General features: G+C 41.8%; 1 protein-coding gene across 1 annotated transcript; it reads left to right on the top strand.

Annotated features, from left to right (window-relative positions):
* Positions 1-14,448: 14,448 nt before the first annotated feature.
* On the top strand, positions 14,449-17,256 carry LOC113287960. Its single transcript, XM_026536856.1, has 2 exons — positions 14,449-16,502; positions 16,593-17,256. The coding sequence occupies exons 1-2, from the start codon at positions 16,334-16,336 to the stop codon at positions 17,093-17,095; spliced, it is 672 nt and encodes a 223-aa protein (XP_026392641.1). The 5' UTR covers positions 14,449-16,333; the 3' UTR covers positions 17,096-17,256.
* Positions 17,257-18,544: the final 1,288 nt, after the last annotated feature.

Below are 18,544 nucleotides of genomic sequence, written 5' to 3'. Positions count from 1 at the left end.
TGCAATGAATAATAAAACCAATAACTCCTGGAAATTTCCTTTTCGGTTTACAAACAAGTTTATGAACTTACTTCCTTATAACACATGTAAACATTGTTTCCTAGGATGAAATCCTCACCTCATACCCATACATAATCACAATAACATTCAAATGATTATGGCGATGTCTTATCTACAAAGTTTAATGGTTAAGAAATAAACCTCGTATTGTATTCCTTAATACTATGTCTCTAGAGTTCATATATGTTTCGCAGTTATATTTTCAATATGCCCGACTTGAATGATACGTCAGGGAATGAAACAGTTCAAGTCAAATATCACTAACCTCAAGTGGAAGGATGATTGTTGTCGTTGTAGCTCCTTGATTCACATCTTAAAGACTTCGCAATACTTGTAATGTCTCATATCCTAATACTTTCAAGCTAACCTATACGAAGTTTAACTCTAGTACATAATAAAGCGACTCTTAACATGAGTTTTGATTCACTAAAATATGACAATCGAACTTGACATACCAACGCTTGGTGGGTTCAACCGAGCAATGCTCTAAGAATTTCCACCTTTGTCAACTTTAGTGACAAAACTCTTACATCATATGGATAAACAAATTACAAGAATTCATTACACTCTGCTTGATTCCCGATTCAACAGTACAGTAAAACTGCTTACATTCAATCCTTGAATATGCCGTTATTGACATTATAAAAACAAAGCAAATACTTCCCCTAAGGAAGATAGGTAGATATTCAATCCGCACGTCTTTTTTATAACAATCTATATGACATGTTACTCCCCCTTAGTCTGTGCTTTCACTCTTTCGTTAGATAAAATATTTGAAGTACCAATGTTCTTTTCCCTAGCGGGATGCCAATCAATATAAATCAATAGCGGCACCACCTGTTTACTCTGTATATTTCCCCCCCTTTTTGTCACAAAAATTACAAAGAAACGAAAAAATAAAGGACAACACGAAAAGAATCTTATAAATCTCAGAATAGACTTACAAACCTGTAGAGTTAGGCACGAGGGTTCCACACATCACGTTCTGATAACCACTATCAAAACCGAAACTACAAGTAGTCTTATTTTGATATGTTACCAAGGAAACAATTGCCCGAAACAATTTTTCCCATTTAGTTTAGCAAACCAAAAACAACTAATCACATTATCCCCTTTGCTAAACCGATTGTCCAAAAACAACCGCTTAATTCGGTAAGACCAAAATAAAGATAAACTCCATTTTTCTCATCATGTTCTAATTATCCATAAATTTAGACCTTTCAATTTTAAACAATCCAAATACTAGGTTAGTTAACTAGCATTTCCTTGTTTAGGCATTCGATTAGACTTGAATAACCGAAACCTCACTTTGATAAGACAAACTAAGATCAGAATTAACTTAGTTTCTTATCTGGAATCGAATTGGACTAAACAACTCATCCGGTACACACATTATTTCGTTAAGCCATAAATAATTCATACAAACCAAAATAAATCAACTTGCATAATTATTCACCTCAACCGGAAGCAATTGAAACAACATAGACATTAAAAGCACCGCAATTGCACCGTAATTTTGTAAGCCTAAACAATTGATACCATACAAAAGCAAGATAACAATAGTTTTTCTTAACCGGAACCAATTGAATCACACACATATCAATTGTACCGAAATTTTGTAAGCCTAAACGATTGATACCACACAATAAAGCAAGATAACAATAGTTTTTCTTAACAGGAACCAATTGAAACACACATCCACACACACATCATGGAATAAATATCAACTGAACCTAAATTTTTTTAAGCAAAAGCAACAAATATATATAATATAAACTCAGGCTTTTCTTAAACATGAAAACAATTAACTAACAAGATTATTACCTCAGATTTCGCATCCACTTCTCCAATATGATAGCATCTTCGTCCAGGGAGAGTTGATATCGAAATATCACCATGTTGTCATCCTTATGCATAAACAAAAGAATAACAACACACCTCAACCTTTACCAGAGAAAGGTTGAAAATCGGGTTTAACAATTGCAAGCAAAAGTTGAAAACCGTCGAAACACATATGCTTTTATGCTAAACCAAAACTGATTCAACATATTGTGACTTCTTCACATACTGTTTCTATTAGAACCCCTCATGATACTTTGATAAAGCCTACCTACTAGGGCTAGAACTTAATCCTGCTAACTCAAAAATTCACCCAAACCATAAGGGTTCACAATATATGAGATCGAATATGACGATAGTAAAACCGAAATCAAACATCCCATAAACATACATATCAATAAAATAAAAACAATTAAGCACAGGCTATGTAAACCGAAAACTATCACAAGAAAAATTACCAATCAAATAATTTTATTCTTAATAGTTTTATTCATAATAGACTAATAAAATAAATGAAAGAAATCTCAAATTGATGTATATTATATTGGATTAAGTAATACAACAAATAACTTAATCTCTAATGACCTTCTGGCAGGAGTTTTTCAAAGGTCATCCTCAATTTCCTCAAATTTTTCAGGATATTCATCAACAACATCTCGACTGATATCTCGGATTCTGCACACAGTACCTTGGTTATGTTCACAGGCTAAAGCATTAACCTTCCGATTAATATTTCTTGCATACTCCCTATTACCGGTTCCAAGTTTAATCAGTTTCCTTTGGTTACGAATAACAGTTTTTAGTAATGCTGCCTGTCTGTGATGAGTTTCGATGGTACTGAGGAGGACTTGTCGAAGATTGATAATATCAACCTTAGCATCCAAACTGTTTTGGACAAGGAGATGAGTCATATCATCTTTTTCATTATCGATGTTTTCACAACTAGATTTCTTGAAGGTGTTATCAAGATGTAAATTTTCCTTAGAAGTCATTCCACTTAAGGCTTTCAGAAGTTGTGCTTGAGATCTGGTTTGAGAGTTCATTCTTTTGTATAAGTTCTCTGACACTTTGAGTACTAATACAAGGAATACCTTTAATGCATTCCTAACTTAGATATCAGCCTTAAATAAATAATTCTGACAAGATTTGAAAAATATTTTCGCATCTAATATATTACAACAACACAATATTTTTCAAATAGATTATCTCCAAAAATCGGTATCAATAGATACTAGCTTATCTTTTTTACACAAGTTGTTGTAAGACAACCTTTCTACCAGACAGATGATTAATATCTTTAAGGTAGATTGTGTAATCTCTCTATGTTGAATAAAAGATATTAGTTGGATACCAGCTGCCCAGGTATGTGTGCTTCCTTACATCTGAGGATTGGGCAAGGTAAGGATACACACTCCAATATATTTTGTTCCCTTAATTCGAGAAACTTAAGTTGGAAGGTTTATTAAAAACATCCGAAAATTCCAAATAACTCCAATTTGGAGAAACATGTTTAAACATGAACATTTTTCAGACTGTCATGGATTCGCAGCAACCCATATACTATCACAGAGTTTTTCTGATAAATTACTACACAAGGTACATGTGCTCCTGTTTTATTGTGCCTTTACCATCAAAGATTATGAGCACGAAAAGATGAGAAAGCACAACATATAATACAACTAAGTTGCATTGGAATAAGCTTTTTCCAGCTTACAGTGAATATCAGAAACATAGTTCATGTTTCTTTTAGGGAATTTCTGCCCAAAATGTTTTCTCCCAAGACGATGATATTTTCTAACTCTAGAGATATGATCACGTGGAGAAAATGTACTAATGTGAGAATTCTCGGAGACAACTATATCTCTCTTAATTCTTTCAATGAGATTTTCATAAGATTTTCTCATTCTAAGGACTTCCTTATTATTCACATTAGTGTGATCATTTGAAACAACTATCGGAAAATCCTGATTGTTTCTTTTGGCAGAGATTCGCTCTTTCCCTTCCTTCTGAAGTCGTTCCTCATCAAAACCAGAACTATTTCGATATGGGTGCGGAGGAACCTTTTCCAGAAGCGATTATCAACTCTTTCCTCTGACTCCTTTGAGTTGATCTTATTGGGATGTAGTATAATCTGTCTTTCTACTGAGGAATAATCTTTCTGTTTTTTAAGACAAGAAACTTCTTTCAAAATTTTTACCACTGAATGTTGAAGAAGTATAAGTTTCCTGTCAAGTGACTGAAAATTGTATTCCTTAGAGTCATCACATAATCGGTTCAAAGTTTTCTTTGGACAAGATTTCGTTTGATCATTAGTAGATCTAGAATCTGGTTTCTCATCCTCCTCTAACTTGATGTAGTTAGGCAAACTACCATCATCTTGATCTGTTTCAGATGTGATTAACCCGATTTTGTCACAATCTGTGTCGAGCAAGGACTTTTAGTTTCCTCATCAGAAGAAATCACAACAACATCATTAGTCAGAATCATATGACGTGTCTCTTTATCTGTAAGAAATTTACCAAGAGCTTCTAGTTTGACAGCGAGGTCCATTTTCTCTTTGGCTAGACAGTTCAGTTGAATGTCTTTTTTCTGATCTCCTTGTTAAGAAGATTTGACTCTGTCTTTAAAATAAACACTTTAAAAGACAAAGATTGTATAGGCTTTAGGAGTTTTACCAACTCTTTACCAGCATCTTCTTTTTCCTCAGAAAAAGACATAGATGTTTTCGTAACTCCTGGATCATGAGTGTTATAGTTTTGAAAGTGGTAGTAAAAGTTCGTTGCTCGGACTTGTAAAGATAATGGATTTTTAGATTTAAAAATATATATACAAAAATATTAACAATGGGTTCGAGAGGTAACCAAGACACTAGATTCCACTATTACGCAAAATTGATTGATAAATATTTCAAAACTCTATTCTATTCTTAAGTCCTCTTTTATCTTTAATTCACTATCAATCATACAAATTCTCAAATTTTATTTGTAAACTTTAAGCATAGATTATCAAGAGATTTAACCAAGTATAACCTATCAAACTGAATAACAAATAATTAAGACAATCATTCAAATAATTTAAAACTCTGCAAAAGCAGCGATTAGGTGAATTATATAATTAAATGAAATAGTTACCCATTTATGTTGCGTGAATAGCTTCCTCCATTGCCTTGGTTACGAGGGAATTAGTCGCTCATCATATTGGAAAACCTCTCAAAGAATTTCATTGATGCTCAAAAGTGTTTTACAATGAAGAGAAAGATAAGTAAATAGTATAAAACAGGATTCTGCGACCCACAGAAGGCGTCCAGAATCAACGACACAGATATAGTGATGTTGGTACAATGACTCAGTCGCGGAAAGGAGTGGAAAAGTGTCGCAATAAAGCGACAGTTTTTAACGACTTTCCTGCCTCGTCCAATGTTCTTCGTGTTCTTCAGTTCCAGCAGCAGCATGAACTTCTTCACAGCGTCTGGTTCTTTGATTTTTACGTCTCTAACTCTCTCCCAACTCTCGACAGACTCTTCCCAATGACCGATAATTGTATTTATAGTGTTTTGGAGCAAGAAATCCGACCATTGATTGCGTATATTTTCTCTTTAATTCGATTATTCTTTGCTTCCCAAAAATGAGAATACTTACCATTTATAGAATTTCCACACGTTAACTCGCTCCCAAAACGCTCCAAATTAGTTTCTTCATGCCTCAGAAGCTTTCCCGCACCTCCACATCACTCCATGCACAGCAGAAACACACTTGAGTTCGCTTACAGTGCGTGTTGCTCTGTTTTGGTTTGGTGAATCGAACCAGGAATTTTAGCCAAAATTGACCGATTCCGTCACCCATACTGTGTTCCTCAACCTATATCACATCTCTATACCAAAATTCAGCCATTGAATCGACCTACCACTACTTCATTTCTTCGATCGAAAATTCTCCTGTGTTGTGAACATTTTTCCCGCCAAAATCGATATTCAAATGAAGAAGAGGGGTGTCCCCTATCCTGTCTTGGTGTCCCCTTAGTAATTTGGGATGAAATAGTAATTCTTGGGTTGAAATAGTAATTTTTATGGTTTCCTTCGGGACATTTCTGGGACGTTTCCGGTACATTTCTGGGGCGCCTCCAGGACATTTCTGGGGTGCCTTTAGTACTTTTCTCCGGGGTGTAAATCATCACTTTTTGAGCAACTCTTTCCATACAAGGGTATTTTCTCCAAAAACACCTAAACAAACATAAAAACACCATAATGAGAACAAATGGGTACTAATAAAATACATAAAAGAGATCAAAATAGACACATAAATGCGTCTATCAATGAGTCAACGAAGTATTAACATCTTCAACTTTTGAGCGTTCAAAATCTTGCATAACGTTAACTGAATCGGACATTAGATTCAATCCTTATAGGTTGGATCGCACCAAACACAGATTGTTAGATCTTTTCGTGTTTGCCCGCTCTAATACCAATTCAAAAGGCGAGGGTACCCAAATATACCTCAAGCTAAAACTTTTCCTACCTATAAGTCCTTTCTCTGAAAGTGATTGTCTACGACTGAGTCGAGATAATACAACTAATCGGTTCACACTTCGTGTGATCGTCTATGGATACTAGATCGAGACAATACAACAACGAAGTATGTTTACTTGATACAAAGGTTCGGACTTAACAAAACACAATAGGATTGCTTATAAAGTAAATAGGAATTAACATTTGTGTAATTTACTTTAATTATAATAAAACAATTATAATTCGGAATATAAAAGTAAAAGACACAGCAAGATTTTGTTAACGAGGAAACCGCAAATGAAGAAAACCCCTGGGACCTAGTCCAGAATTGAATACTCTCAGGATTAAGCCGCTACACAAAATTACACTAACTTCGCGTAGTTGAGACCAAGTAACTAACCCTATAGTTCTCCTAGTTCCTTCTGTATTCCCAGCCTCCAACTTATAAATAAGTCACGTACTTGGAACAATTCCTTTGGTTCGTATTCCAAACAGTAAAGGAACAACAAATCTATTTGGTATCAACTCTATTCAACCAAGTGATATGAGTCGGACAAAGGATCTTCCGTTTATCTCAACATAAACTCCTTCGTCAGGTTCTTAGATCTATCTTATATTCAATCACCCAAAGGTAATCGTTTAAGATTAAGCAAAAAACACCTTTAATCCGAAGAATCGTGTTGATGCCAATCTACTCAATTAATCAATGCAATCTACCACAAGGATAACCGATTTTTAATTGGATCCTGTTCTACCGAAACAAGTATTCTGCACACCAAAGATTATAAAACCCAAGTCATATCTTCAATATCTTCTTTATCTTCAAATCTTCTTAAATCTTCAATAAAAACCTGCACATAATCACTTGACTCTCTTGTGATCAATCACGCACAGAACGGAGTCTGTTAACAATGGATTATCACAAGATCATCTTTAGAACTAACAACAGTCTAAAGATCCCTGTTGTTTGAGGGTGAAAACAGTTTCTGTTGGTTTCGATAATTTCATGTATTGGGTGAGAAACGAGTCTAAACCCTAAACAATGTACTGCAAGGGAGTACGTTAGATTCGAGAGATCAATCTGTACAAATCCGGCCTAAACCAAGAAGTGGCCGTTCTAGACTTGCTTCGGTCACAAAGTGGAGGAGAAGGGTTGGTTTTGGGAAGGGAAGCGAAGAGAGTGTTGAGACCAGAATAGTTGATTCTGGAAGAGTGGTTGTTTGACTTGTATCAGAAAGTGAAAGCTAATAGATGGGAAAGCTAACAAGTGATTTCTGAGTGTTGTATGCTCCTGACCAAAACTTGTTGTTTGGTGGTAATAGGTAAGACCTATTTATACAAGTCCAAGTGAAACGTACTCTGGTCTCGTAAGAAATAGAAACAGATAAGTAAATGGGAGGAGGTGGTAACCGGTAACGCCTGGAATTGATGTTCCATAATGAAGGAAAGCGTTTCACCATTAATACCTGTATTTACTAACCGCCTCATTATTATTACACTGTCTTGTAACGGGCGTAGTGTATGCCGCATGCTGTAAACCGCCAAACCAATACCCTAATGAGCATCCCCCAGTTTGTGACATGTGTTGATGTCTCGAGTGTTTTCGTAGAAAACATGTAGCATGTTGCTGATGTTTGGCAAGTTGAGCTTGGGAGACTTGCCGACTCGGTGGTGACCCTCGACAGTCGAGATTTGCATCTTAAGAGGAAGGGCAGCCGTTGATTATTGCAGCCCTTCGTTTGGCAGCCAACGGCATGAAAGCATGGCTGGCATGGCTTTGACATGGTTATGCGTGGCCAGGCTCGGATTTTGGCATAGTTTAGGCGCGGACAAGAACTTGGGTTTTCGCATTGTTTGGGCGCGGTCAAAATTAGAGCTTGGCGTTGGGCCAAAGGTTGCCACGCATTAGCTGGTAACCTTGGACAACTAAGATATGTATCTTAGATGGAAGGGTGGCCGTTGATTTTCGCAACCCTTCGTTTTGGTATCCAACGACGTGGAAGAAAGGCTGGCATGGTTTTGGCACGGCGGTGCGGCTCGCATGGTTGGCATGCCTTGGCGCGGAGATGTGGCTGGCATGCAATTGGCACATGTGGAGCGCTAGCATGGTTGGTATGCTTTGTGCGCGGAGATGTGGCGCGGCATGCCATTGGCACATGCGACATGGTTGGCATGCCTTGGTGCGGAAAGATTGCATGGTATGTCGTTCGCACATGTGGCATGGTTGGCATGTCTTGGCGTGGAGATGCGGCTGGCACGGCATGCCATTGGCACATGTGGCGTGGTTGGCATGCCTTGGCGCGGAAAGGTTGTACGGCATACCATTGGCACATGTGGCATGGTTGACATATCTTGGCGCGGCGATCTTGGACGGTTGAGATCTGCATCTCAGATGGAAGGGTGGCTGTTGATTGTTGCAACCCTTCGTTTTGGCAGCCGTGAAGGAAAGGCCGGTATGGTTTAGGCATGGCCAAGCTAGGATTTTGGCATAGTTTAGGCGCGGCCAAAACTAGGGTTTTGGCATAGTTTGGGCGCGTCCAAAATTAGGACTTGGCGTCGGGACAAAGGTTACCACGCGTTAGCTGGCGACCTTGGACGACTAAGATCCGCATCCGAGATGGAAGGGTGGCCGTCGATTGTTGCAACCCTTTGTTTTGGCAGCCGTGAAGGAAAGGTCGGCATGGTTTAGGCGTGGCCAAGCTAGGGTTTTGGCATAGTTTAGGCGCGACCAAAAACTAGGGTTTTGGCATAGTTTGGGCGCGGTCAAAATCAGGGCTTGACGTTGGGCCAAAGGTTACCACGCGTTAGCTGACGACCTTGGACGGCTAAGATCTGCATCTCATATGGAAGGGTGGCCGTCAATTGTTGCAACCCTTTGTTTTGGCAGCCGTGAAGGAAAGGCCGGCATGGTTTAGGCGTGGCCAAGCTAGGGTTTTGGCATAGTTTGGGTGCGGCCAAAATTAGCTTGGCGTTGGGTCAAAGGTTACCACACGTTAGTTGGCGACCTTGGACGGCTAAGATCTTCATCTCAGGTGGAAGGGTGGTCTTTGATTGTTGCAACCCTTCGTTTTGAAAGCCTGCGTTGTGCATGGCAAGTTGGGACGGCTGGCATGGTCGGCATGCCTCGGCGAGGAGATGCGGCTGGCACGGCATGCCATTAGCACATATGGTGGGGGTGGCATGGTTGGTATTCCTCGACGCGGAGATGTGGATATCACGACATACCATTGGCACATGTGGTGCGGCTGGCATGGTTGGCATGCCTTGGCCTAAAGACGTGGCTGGCATGGTTTGTCATTGGCACGGTGGTGCGGCTGGCATGGTTAGCATGCCTTTGCGCGGAGACGTGGCTAGCATGGTTTGCCATCGGCACGGTGGTGCAGCTGTCATGGTTGGCATGCCGTGGCGCGGAGATGTGGCTGGCACGGCATGCCATTGGCATATATGGTGCAGCTGGCATGATTGGCATGCCTTGGCGCGGAGACATGGATGGCATGGTGGTGCGGCTGGCATGGTTTGCGCCTTGGAGAGGAGATGTGGCTGGCATGGTTTTCCATTGGCACGGTGGTGCGGCTGGCATGCCTTGGCGCGGAGATGTGGCTGGCACGGCATGCCATTGGCACATGTGGTGCGGCTGGCATGGTTGGCATGCCTTGGCGCGGAGATGTGACTGGCATGGTTTGCCATTGGCACGGTGGTGCGCTGGCATGGTTGGCATGCCTTGGAGCGGAGATGTGGCTGGCACGGCATGCCATTGGTATATGTGGTGCGGCTGGCATGGTTGGCATGCCTTGGCGCGAAGATGTGGTTGTCACAGCATGCCATTGGCACATGTGGTGCGTCCGGCATGGTTGGCATGCCTTGGCACGGAGACGTGGCGGCATGGTTTGCCATTGACACGGTGGTGCGGCTGGCATGGTTGGCATGCCTTGGCGCGGAGATGTGGCTGGCACGACATGCCATTGGCACATGTGGTCCGTATGGCATGGTTGGCATGCCTTGGCGCGGAGATGTGGCTGGCACGGCATGCCATTGGCACATGTGGTGCGGCTGGCATGATTGGCATGCCTTGGCGCTGAGACGTGGCTGGCATGGTTTTCCATTGGCACAGTGGTGCGGCTGGCATGGTTGGCATGCCTTGGCGTGGAGACGTGGCTGGCATGGTTTGTCATTGGCACATGTGGCGCGGCTGGCATGGTCGGCATGCCTTGGCACGAAGACGTGGCTGGCATGGTTTTCCATTGGCACGGTGGTAGGCTGGCATGCCTTGGCGCGAAGACGTGGCTGGAACGGCATGCCATTGGCACATGTGGCGCGGCTGGCATGGTCGGCATGCCTTGGCGCGAAGACGTGGATGGCATGGTTTTCCATTGGCACGGTGGTGCGGCTGGCATGGTCGGCATGCCTTGGCGTGGAGACGTGGATGGCATGGTTTTCCATTGGCACGGTAGTATGATAATTAGGGTTTGGTATATACGAAGATGATGTTGGTCAATACTAAGGGTTCTGCCGTGGAACATGACACATGTATGTATATAAAAAAAAGGTACCCTGGTAGTTCTTATGTAGGCATGCTGATTGATTCAATAAATGCGCTAGTGGTCGTAGTGACGTCATGTCAGATGTACGATTTTAACCCTAAGCTAAAAACCACCATCAACATGAAGTCCCCTGCTTAGCTCGGAACAGGAGCATTGTTACTAGGTAAGCATAAGATGGTGACAGGGAAGGACAAAATCGAAATGACAATTCATGAAATATGGTCAGGAAGACCCGGCTAACCTTTTTCGAGAGATAAGGAGAGTTCGTGATTCTCGTGTTGGCGGCCTTGCATAAATTCTACTAGTGGTGTTGCTAGCTAGACCGTGAAGTGGTGAGACGTAGACTGTCGGCTTGGCTTGGTCACACGTCGTCTTGGCTGGGATAGGGAGCGCGGAGGTGATGGCTTAGCGAGTTGTTGGCGTTGCTCGGCTCAGAATGGGAGCCGTAGGTATTGTGCATCTTGGAATGGAGCCGCCAGTGTAGTATTGGATTGGAATGGGGCCGTTAGCATAGACTTAGCGTTGGCGTTGGCTTGGGATTGGGATTGGGCCACGACTCGGTGTGGCAAGGTATGGCGTGGTTTGCACGGTGAGGCAAGGAATGGCACGAACTATTTGGCACGATGGTGGCTTATCTTCGCGGGACCGATTGCCTCTTTTCCTTACTTAACTCAAATAGGAAGTCCTTTCCTTATTCAAACTCCAAAGTGTCACGCCTATAAAATGGGTCGGCCTCTCGCTTTTATTTCACTCCTTTGTTCTTACGTCCTGTCCACGTGGTAGCAATAAAGTGAGAAAGCGTATCTCAGGTATGTCTTCCAACGTTTCCTCTTCAATTTTTTTTTCTTGTGTTTCTTGTGTTGGTGCAAACCCTAGCCATAGGTGTACCTTTCAGGAACTTGTAGAAATATTTGTTCTTCTGTATTGGTATGAACCCCAGCTGTAGATATACTTTCCATGAATTTGTAGAAATATTTTGGCGTGCATACCATAATGATGTTAGCCACCTCAATTATTACGCAAAGTAGGAATGGATGGGCAGGTAACTGCCACCCGTTCCTTCCCACGAAAACCTAGTTTCTAGGGTTTCCTCCCTTTCCTTGGTTTGGCTGTGTGCATGGTTTCCGTGGAGGTGCGCGCTTTCTTGGCCGGGTGCGTACTTCTCGCTGTAGGATACGACCTTGGCATGAGGCGTGTTTTCAGTGACGACGCAGGGGCTGCCAGTCCCTGTTTCTTTTCCTATGCGCGTTATGACTTTGAAGCAAATTGGCTTGTGTCCATAATGGATCCCCTATTGGTTGATGAAATAGCTTCCATGCACTTCCGTAGTAATTTCTCTTCGTATTGTTCTATTGTAGTTACTTTGAAGGTGAAAGCAGCGTAAGGAAATTTTCGTTAGGATGTCGCTAGAGAGAAGTCCATCTGTACCGAAAGACGTTGGAAATTCCAAGCCAAACGTAGATGATGAATTCTTTACAACGTCCGCCACAGTTCGGAGAATGAAGGAGTATCCCGGTCGGTCCGGCCAAGGGGTGTAATACGGTTTTGTCTTCAAGGGAAAGAGTATTCTGCTTCTCCTATTGACCTTAAAATTAGTGTGTGTCCATTGCGTTCCTTTGACAAATGGATGTGATTCATGATAAGCCAGGAGTGCGTAAGAGTCAACTTGACCAAGGCGCAGATCATTGATGTTGTCGCGACTTCTGCATCACTTAAAATTAGGAAAGATATTCCAGGCTTGCTTGCTTTCATTTCTAGATGGTGTCCAGACACTCATACGGCCATATGTAGGTGGGGTGAAATGACTATCTCCTTAGAGAGCGTGGCCGTCTTGCTGAACCTTCCCGTAATAGGAAACCTTGATATCAAGTTGTCTGGAGATGAAGAAGAAATGCGCGCCGCTCTGGTTGCAAAGTCAAAAGGGTTCGTTCAGAAAGAAAACGAGACGAGGTGCTTCTATAGCTGGTGGGTGTCTCAATGGTTTCCTGATGAGTTGGAGCCTAATCAGAAGAATATTACACTTTATGTTGCGGCGTTCTTGTCTCTTTGGTTGTCCAGAGATATTTTCGATGATGGCTCTGGTAAGAAGGAGATAAGACAGGAACTTATCAAGTTCACCGTAAAATTAGAAAAAGGGGTCGTTCTCCCCATTGGTAGCTTGTTTCTTGGTTCTCTGTACACACATTTGTATCATTTGGTCGCGGACATGTGCGCTTCAAATGGTTACATGAAAGTGGACTCGTACGTCCATGCCGCTTTTCTCCAAGCGTGGTTGTGGGAGCACTTAGAAATGTACGCTCCAAAACCGTTGGCCTTACTTCCCGAGTCTTGGGGTGGCTCCAGGATACTCCGCTGGGTGAATAGGCTCCCAAGGACTGGTTCAAACCTGGTTGGATTCCTTGACAACTCATACGCGGTTAATTTTCTTCCATGGGCTCCGGTGCATACATCCATAGTTCAGGTCAACACTTTTGCTCCTGCCCCGAACATGTCTTTGTCTTCCAATGAAAGGGATATGAGCGTTGGAGAGGTGGTGTTCATGCGAAGCTGCATGCCTGGTCATGTGTCGTCTTTCTTTCGAGGATCTTGTAATGCAGCCTCTTATAATATCGATAGGGAGGCTCGGCATATGGGATTTGACCCAATGGGTCTCACTTGCCTGTCAGTCGGTTGTTCCAAAAGATCCATTGCCATCCGCTCTCGATGCTAGTGTTCTTACACCGGGTAAAAGTCTCCCTTTTATGCTCTCGGAACGAAATCTATCAACGACCTCCAAATACAACACGTTCTGGCAGGATGAGTTTCTTGCTATTTATGGATTCGTGAATGATGTGGCAGAGAACCGTTGTGGTAAGACTTCCCCTGCGATTTTAGCTGAGCATCCGATGTTGATGGACCTCTCTTCGACTAAGCAAAAATCCGTCATCCCGGACTCGGACAGTCCCCAAGCGAAGGAGCGAAGGTCTAAAAGCCGTGCAAATGGTTTCCAGTCGAATTTGACAGCTCTTCCGACTTTCAGTTCTTCTAATATGTGAGTACGTATGATTTTCTCCCTGATTTTAGTTGGATTGTGTATATCCTCGTCTCTTTTCTGAGCGTCTGTCTTTGTGCCTTGCCCAGGGTCTCAGTGATAAGAACGAAAGTGCGACACTTTTATACCCACATTTGCACTAGCTAAATCTCGATATCTCGCTAATAATTATATTTTAGAGATTTTACAGGAATTACAAGAAAATCCAATCACTGAAACGATAACCGGCTAAAGAGAAGCCGAATTAGCATTTACGACGCACGACACTAAAGAGACGGTCGAATTAGTAGTGGCCGTCCTTGTAATGTACTTGTGTTGGTCGCAACACCAAAGCCCACTCAAGGTCACAACATATTTCAGAAAATGATCCCTTTGTTTAGCGAAGCCCACTCAAGGTCAAGTACGTGAAGGCACTGAAGGGTTATAAGATAAGTGGGACGTGGCACCATTTACTACATACTTTTCATCCCTTATCAAGCAGGTGGTGTTCTCATCTTCAAAGAACATCTTGAGTAGCGATTTTGTGAGAAAGCACGAGAAAAGAAAATGATACAGAGATTGATTGAATTTGAGAGAAACGAGATGAGGTTAACTGGTGATGTTCTCTGTTGTATGTCGGTCAATTGAGGCAGTGATGGTTGATCTAGGGTTCTACAACAGCAGCAATGTGGGTCTCATATGGTCTGAAATTGGGCATAAGTGAAGCATTTTCATGGCATTAACTGAGAGTTTATTGAGTGGTATTGAATGATGATTTGGGGGGTCCTATGGTTAATTGATTGGAGTCTGTGGTGTGAATAATTGATTTGTATTGCAATCAATTGAAGAAGGCTTGATGGGTCTTGGCTGCCATATTATTTGAGCTGGTTCACAGAGAAGTAAGTAGGGCTTGTTTTTGAAGACAAAAATCAGTGAAAGTAATGCTGATTCATGGCTAAGTGCAGTTGGTGGTGATTGAATTAGTAGAGGAGATGAAGATGAAATCAAGCTCCGTAACTTACTGATGGTGCCACACAGAAGTCTGGGTTTGGTCTGAAATGTAAGTGGCAGTAGTGGTCTCCCCAGTTGTCTACGGCAGCAACATCAAAGATGGGATTTAGGGATTTAGGATGTGAATTGAAATTTGGCGAAATTCAATGAGAATGAGTTTGTCAGGGTCTGATTTCAAATGGGTTTCATCTTGGTTTCATTACATGGTGGTTATGTACAGATCTGCATGGTTGAGACTTGTATCAATTGGTGATTTGCGTTGGCAGTGGAGATGGATTCTGTATTGATGCTGGTGTAGTGACAGAAGCTTTGTTGATCGTTCTCTGGCAGGGATGGAGAATGAATTGGCAATAAGCAAATTACTTGTGACTGCAGTCGATGGATGGGTGCTATAGCCGGTGGACATAAAATAGGAAGTGGATACGGGTATATAATTGGATACCGGTGGTTGTTTCTGGACTAGGCTTTTCCAGGTGTGGGTAGCAGTCGCAAAGAGATAATTGAGATGCATATATAAACAAAATGCAGAGATTAATGGAAGGGGCCGTTTTGACAGGGAGAAACTAGGGTTTGAGTTTTCAATATGCTTGGTTTATTTCCTTTATCAATTTCTATGATTTGCTAAACTATTGTTAGGGTGAAGGATGAACTTGTAGGTTAATATTGCTTGTGTTTCTTAAACAATGGTCTCAAAAGTAAAAGCTTCATTTCATGTTTGTGTTTTTCAAAAATGGGTTGTTTGTTTAATGAGTTTTTCATGTCTTATGCCATGTATATTTCATAGTTGAATTCTAGAACAACATCCATATGAAACTTTGGTAACAATTGCTTTATGAATATTCTTTGACTATGTATGTCATGTATGCCTAGTACTTTGTATTTCTATCTTTAGGTTGAGAACAAACATATCCTCTTAATAATTCTTGTCTATTGGTCGTAATAATAATTCTTGTCTATTGGTCGTAACTGAAATATCTCACGTGTTTTGATAGCTAGGTTTGCTATTGTACATGAGCCAAATGAGACCTTTGTGATAGAACTTGAGTAAAACCTAACCTACAACGGATTCCGTAGCTCTAATACTTCCACATTCTTGATTACAATTCCTTGTAAATTTTCTTTATTCTACTTGTTAGTTTATTTTTACAATTTCTTGTAAATTTTCTTTATTCTACTTGTTAGTTTATTTTCTTAGTACAACAATCTCTGAAAATATTGAATTTGGTTGGATAGTTCTTGATATTAATTAGTAATAGTTTTCACATTCCTTGAGGGAACGAACCGTGCTTGCTATTGTGTGCTCTTTTTGACACCGTGCACTTGCGGTAAAACAAAGTCGGCTTTCCGACCCATCACTCACCAGCGTGAATGCCTTTACCAAACTTGCAAGTAGTCAGAAGACGACATTTCTTGAGACGGAGGGTGGCGATGCTGAACCTATCCGTAGCGAAGAGGAACCCGATAAGGAAGAAAGTTCGGAGTCTAATGACGGCGAGAATAGTTCTTCCAACAGCAGTGTCGAATCTTCTTCTAGTCGGTATGAAAGCAAATCAGTGAGTCTCATACACGTTTTTCTTCTTCCTTCTCTCTCTTCATTTTGGAAAACATCTACTCCGTGATATCATAGGGGAAGCCTTTTCTGAAAATGGACCTGAGGCGGAGACTTGTGGAGACACAGCTTTGTCTACAACCGTGGCCGCCGCACCTGGTGGCCTTGTAACATATGTTGCTCGATATGAAGGTGTTGTTGCGACTCAGACAATGAAGAGTACTCCAGTGACCGCTGGCGCAATTGTAGTTAGGAATTCTTTGTCGGTCGCTGATTCATTCGCGGGCGCCACCTTCACTCCTCCATACCTGGTTCCTTATCCGGATCACGTGTTGATCGGGGGATTTAGTGTGCCAGCAAATTATGCGGCGCTATACACTAAGATATGGGAAAGCTACAGACATGTCGCCATGACCAAGAGAATTACTGGCCGACTCGCGTTGGTTAAGCGTGTGGAGGAAGCTTTGTCTTCAATTGACGACATGTGCAACGTGACTGGTCATACTGTTTCTGAGGATGTAATATTGAGCTGGAAGTTCCATTGTGACATGTGCGTAGACTTCGAGTTCAATGCTCCTTGATTCGTTGAAGGCTTTTCCGAGGTTGAAAAGTTGCTGGTCGAGACAGTCGAAGGTCCTTCTGCGGATGTGGTCAAACAGCAGGAAGCAGAAGTCGAAAAGTTGTCCAGAAAGTTGAAGCTGAAACGGACAGCTCTCCAAATAACGAAGGAGGCTTTCTCTAAGAAGAGCAAGCCATTGTTGAAAAACTTTCCTTGAATGCGTTTCTGTCTTCTGAACTTCTTTACTTAGGTTTTTTTTTTTTGAAAAGCAAATGAAACGCCTAGTTTATGGTTTTGGTTTGAATTGAAAGATAATTGTTATCTATGAGGGTTTTGGATAATTCTTTTTGAATGAATTGTTTTAGAATAATGTTGTCTTGGTTACTATTGCAAGTGACGCAAACATCCCAGGAAAACCATGGAACCGCGAGCGTTGCGTGTCGGTAGAGAGCATGGGAATAAAAATAACATGCTATCAGTTTTATCATTCACATGAAAACTTGAAGTAGTAAACCATGTATTTTGTCTAGGCAAGACTTACTCGGTTTTTCGGATCTCTTGACGAAAAATGGATCTTCCAGGTGTAAGTCCGAATTTTGTGGGAAGCACCGTCGTGATTGTGGAAAGTCCCCAGTCGTCCCCGAGTCACCTGATAACCGAGTCGTCGATCCCTGGGAGGATCGTTTGCTTCTACCATCTTGGAAGTCCCCAGTCACCTCTTATCGTGTCATGACTGGTAACTGAGTCGCCTATCCCTGAGCGGATCGTTTGCTTCTACCACCTTGATTTCCGGGTTGAAGTATGAGATTGGGAGTTGGAAATCGATATCGTAACCGAGAGATTAATCTCCCACTGTGGTCTCCAATTGTTTGAGGGTGAAAACAGTTTCTGCTGGTTTCGGTAATTTCGTGTGTTGGGTGAGAAACGAGTCTAAACCCTAAACAATGTACTGCAAGGGAGTACTTTAGATTCGAGAGATCAATCTGTACAAATCTAGCCTAAACCAAGAAATGGTCGTTCCAGACTTGCTTCGGTTACAAAGTGAAGTAGAAGGGTTGGTTTTGGGGAGGGAAGCGAAGAGAGTGTTGAGACCAGAATAGTTGATTATGGAAGAGTAGTTGTTTGACTTGTATCAGAAAGTGAAAGCTAACACATAGGAAACCTAACAAGTGATTTCTGAGTGTTGTATGCTCCTGAACAAAACTTGTTGTTCGGTGGTAATAGGTAAGACCTATTTATACAAGTCCAAGTGAAACGTACTCTGGTCTCGTAAGAAATAGAAACGGATGAGTAAATGGGAGGAGGTGGTAACCGGTAACGCCTGGTTGATGTTCCATAATGAAGGAAAGCGTTTCACCATTACTGCATGTATTTACTAACCGCCTCATTCTTATGACACTATCTTGTAACGGGCGTAGTGCACGCTGCACGCTGTAAACAGCCAAACCAATATCCTAATGAGCATCCCCCA

Source organism: Papaver somniferum, chromosome 6, assembly GCF_003573695.1.
Source record: "Papaver somniferum cultivar HN1 chromosome 6, ASM357369v1, whole genome shotgun sequence".
Taxonomy (NCBI): Eukaryota; Viridiplantae; Streptophyta; class Magnoliopsida; order Ranunculales; family Papaveraceae; genus Papaver; species Papaver somniferum.
Note: the sequence above shows the minus strand (reverse complement) of the source record. Positions and strands in the feature narration are given on the sequence as shown.